Source organism: Bidens hawaiensis, unplaced genomic scaffold, assembly GCF_021521415.1.
Source record: "Bidens hawaiensis isolate Kalapana, Puna unplaced genomic scaffold, B.hawaiensis_p1.1 tig00001511_1, whole genome shotgun sequence".
In the NCBI taxonomy this organism is placed as follows: domain Eukaryota; kingdom Viridiplantae; phylum Streptophyta; class Magnoliopsida; order Asterales; family Asteraceae; genus Bidens; species Bidens hawaiensis.
The window spans coordinates 3,140,026-3,142,865 of record NW_027491085.1 but is presented as its reverse complement, the minus strand read 5'-3'; the positions used below and the strand labels follow the sequence as shown (position 1 = coordinate 3,142,865).

The window sequence follows — 2,840 nt, the reverse complement described above, 5'->3', positions numbered from 1 at the left end:
TTCTATAAAAAGAAACTTTGGAAAAAGCTATCAAACTCGAGAAAACAAGGCAACTCAAGGTCAAGCTGATTCGGCTCAAGTAATTCATTCACATTTTGATAGTTTGATGCCGTATTAATTAAAGATAAAAGAAATGTAAGATGTTATTTGAAACTTTTATAAAAAGGAACACACGAAATCAACAATACCAAGAAAAACAAGGCAAATTATCAACCCACAGAGCTGACTCGTGTTAAGAGGCAAGCCGAAAACAAGCTAGGCAAGAAATATTAAGTCAAGTCCGTCTTAAGAGTCTTCAAACAATTAACGAAATAAAAACAACCTCAATGCAACCAAACATCTCAAAACAAACCAAATGCTAACATAACCAACTACAACCTATGTTCAGCTTTGTTCTTCCGCATATCCCGATTCCCTCTCCTCTTGTGCAGCAGCCATTAACTCATCAAAATTTTCTGTCTTTCCCAGTACAATTTCAATCTAAGCAAATAAGAAAAACAAGCAAATTACCAATGATTAATGATGGCAAAATATGCAGATCGCGTAACAAAATTTTGGTAAAAACACGTAACATTATAGATCGGGTCAAAAAGTGTCATGTTGAATTAGCCATAGCCACTTGTTTCTTCATTTCACAAATTTGTTTATAATACAGTAAATATTATTACAGGCAAACTAATAAATTACAATATGTGACAGGGTGAAAGATTATATTTCTATACAAAAATACTTACCTTGGCTTTTTGAACTGGTCTTCCCCTAGATTCACCATTCATTTCAACAGTTGACGTCATTATTTCTGCATATTAACATATCGAGAATATTCAAATATAAATCTAAAATAACACATTTCAGTAATTGATTTACATAACAAGCATAACTTACTCTTTTCAACCGCAAAGCCATTGTTCTTCAAGATTTCAGCCACAGTGACAACAGTTGCAATTGCTGCAATTGATATCAATTTCATATGAGTAATCACAACTACAACTATATCACATATTCATATGTTAACAATCTTAGCAACATATATCCAAATTTTCTTGCATAATCTTCAATTAACTACATAATCTAGAAGGTTTTGAACGCCAAACTATGATCTTTCATAGAATTCTCACAACATTACAGAAAACTCGCACATTGGCATAACATTACATATGACTGTAAACAAACAGAACGTTCAGTGAAGAGTTCGTAAACCGTTTGGCGTGAAGTTAGTTTTGTGCATTTAGTTAAACGAGCGAACATAAACACATGTCTCATTGATGTTCGTTTATGTTCAATCATTTAAAGTCGTTTATTTTCATTCATTGGCGTTCACTTATGTTCATTAGTTTACATTGATTTAAGTTCATTCATTTATTACACTCATTTGTTTATGCTCACTTATGTTCGTTAGATTACATAGGCCTTTAAGCAAACCGAAAGTTGATTGAACAGTTCGTGAACCGTTCAGGGGGAAATTCATCTATGTCCATTTGTTTAGCGAACATGAACAAAACAAATTGCTCATTAAGTTAATCGGATGAACATGAGCATATATCTCGTACGTTCATTTATGTTCGTTCATAACTTCATATAAATTTATTTATGCTCGTTAGTTTACAGTTTGTTCTTTTACGTTCATTAATACATTCATTAGGCCATTACAATTTAACATGTTTTTAATAACATTTTAGGCCCAACACATCGTTCTTCACAAATACTTTTAACTAGTTTTAACTCAATTATGCTCTCGTTCATCCATGTTCAGCTATGTCCATCCGTTTACGTTCGCAAACAGTTCGTTTATATTGTTAACAAGCGAACATAAACAAACACGAACACGCTCAATTTCTTAACGAACAAGAAAACCATGTCCACTTAATTATCCGTGTTCAATCGTTTGTTATATAAATCAGTTCGGTTAAAGTCATACGAATCAGTTCAATTACAAGCCTAACATCACATACAATTATCAAAAGCAAACCCGAAAAAGGTGTAATTAATAAATAAATAAAAGAATAATACCCATTCCAAGAGCTGAAAGCTCAACCTCATTGTGCTGCTGCATATACCTCTGCAAAATCAAACCAAATTATATAAAATACACAAAAAACTGTACAGAAACTGGGTATTTAATTGAGATTACCTTAGCGAGATTGACGTAGAAGAAGAGAGGCTTTTTGGTGTTGGATACTTGAATTCGGTTTTTCCGGTTCGAATCAGAGGAGATGTTTACGTTGTTTACTCCCTCTGTTATCTCTTCCATCTTTTCCGATCGATTCCAACTCTGCAAACCCTAGCCTTCAATCTTATTATTATTATTATTATTATTATTATTATTATTATTATATTGTGTGTCAAGATTGAGGTATAGTTATATCTATTGTATTGCTGACTTGTACTGTATAAATTAAATTCAAGTTATCTTTTCTAAAATGACAATTGGTTTTTATTGGTCCCAAGTATTTCATTTTTGCCGGTGCTGGTCCCAACTATCACTTTAACTGCCAACGGTCTCAACTTTCACACATGTGTCTGCCACCAGTCCACGACTAACCGAGTACTAACTCCGTTATGTTTTAGCTGACGTGTCCATCCTACGTGTTAAAAAACGTTGACGTGGCTGCCTGCGTGTATATTAATAACAAAAAGTCCTTCTCCTCCTTCACAAATCCACAAATCTGCAAATTAAAGTCAAAATCAAACTCATACCCACAAACCCTAGACTCCTCCGTACCATCACCTCAACACCGGACCTCCACAAACCCGAATCCGCAGCCGAACCGGATCTCCCGAAGCGGACACCGATTGCCGGAGCCAGGGTTGTCTCGAATTGGGGAAACTGCAGCCGGAGC

At 34.5% G+C, this 2,840-nt stretch overlaps 1 protein-coding gene across 1 annotated transcript; it reads right to left on the bottom strand.

Annotated features, from left to right (window-relative positions):
• Nucleotides 1-234: 234 nt before the first annotated feature.
• LOC143581112 (uncharacterized protein At2g34160-like) lies at nt 235-2,308 on the bottom strand. The gene is made up of 5 exons (XM_077063974.1): nt 2,132-2,308; nt 2,011-2,059; nt 886-948; nt 735-799; nt 235-480 (listed from the first exon to the last, which is right to left on the bottom strand). The coding sequence occupies exons 1-5, from the start codon at nt 2,249-2,251 to the stop codon at nt 385-387; spliced, it is 393 nt and encodes a 130-aa protein (XP_076920089.1). The 5' UTR covers nt 2,252-2,308; the 3' UTR covers nt 235-384.
• Between the last annotated feature and the right edge of the window lie 532 nt (nt 2,309-2,840).

Bases quoted from the DNA above. Each gene is read 5' to 3' on its own strand.
- LOC143581112 (XM_077063974.1), bottom strand. From the start codon at position 2,251: ATGGAAGAGATAACAGAGGGAGTAAACAACGTAAACATCTCCTCTGAT. The intron at 949-2,010 runs GTATTATTCTTT...TATCAATTGCAG, and splicing joins GCTTTCAGCTCTTGGAATGG to CAATTGCAACTGTTGTCACT. The intron at 800-885 runs GTAAGTTATGCT...GTTAATATGCAG, and splicing joins TGGCTTTGCGGTTGAAAAGA to AAATAATGACGTCAACTGTT.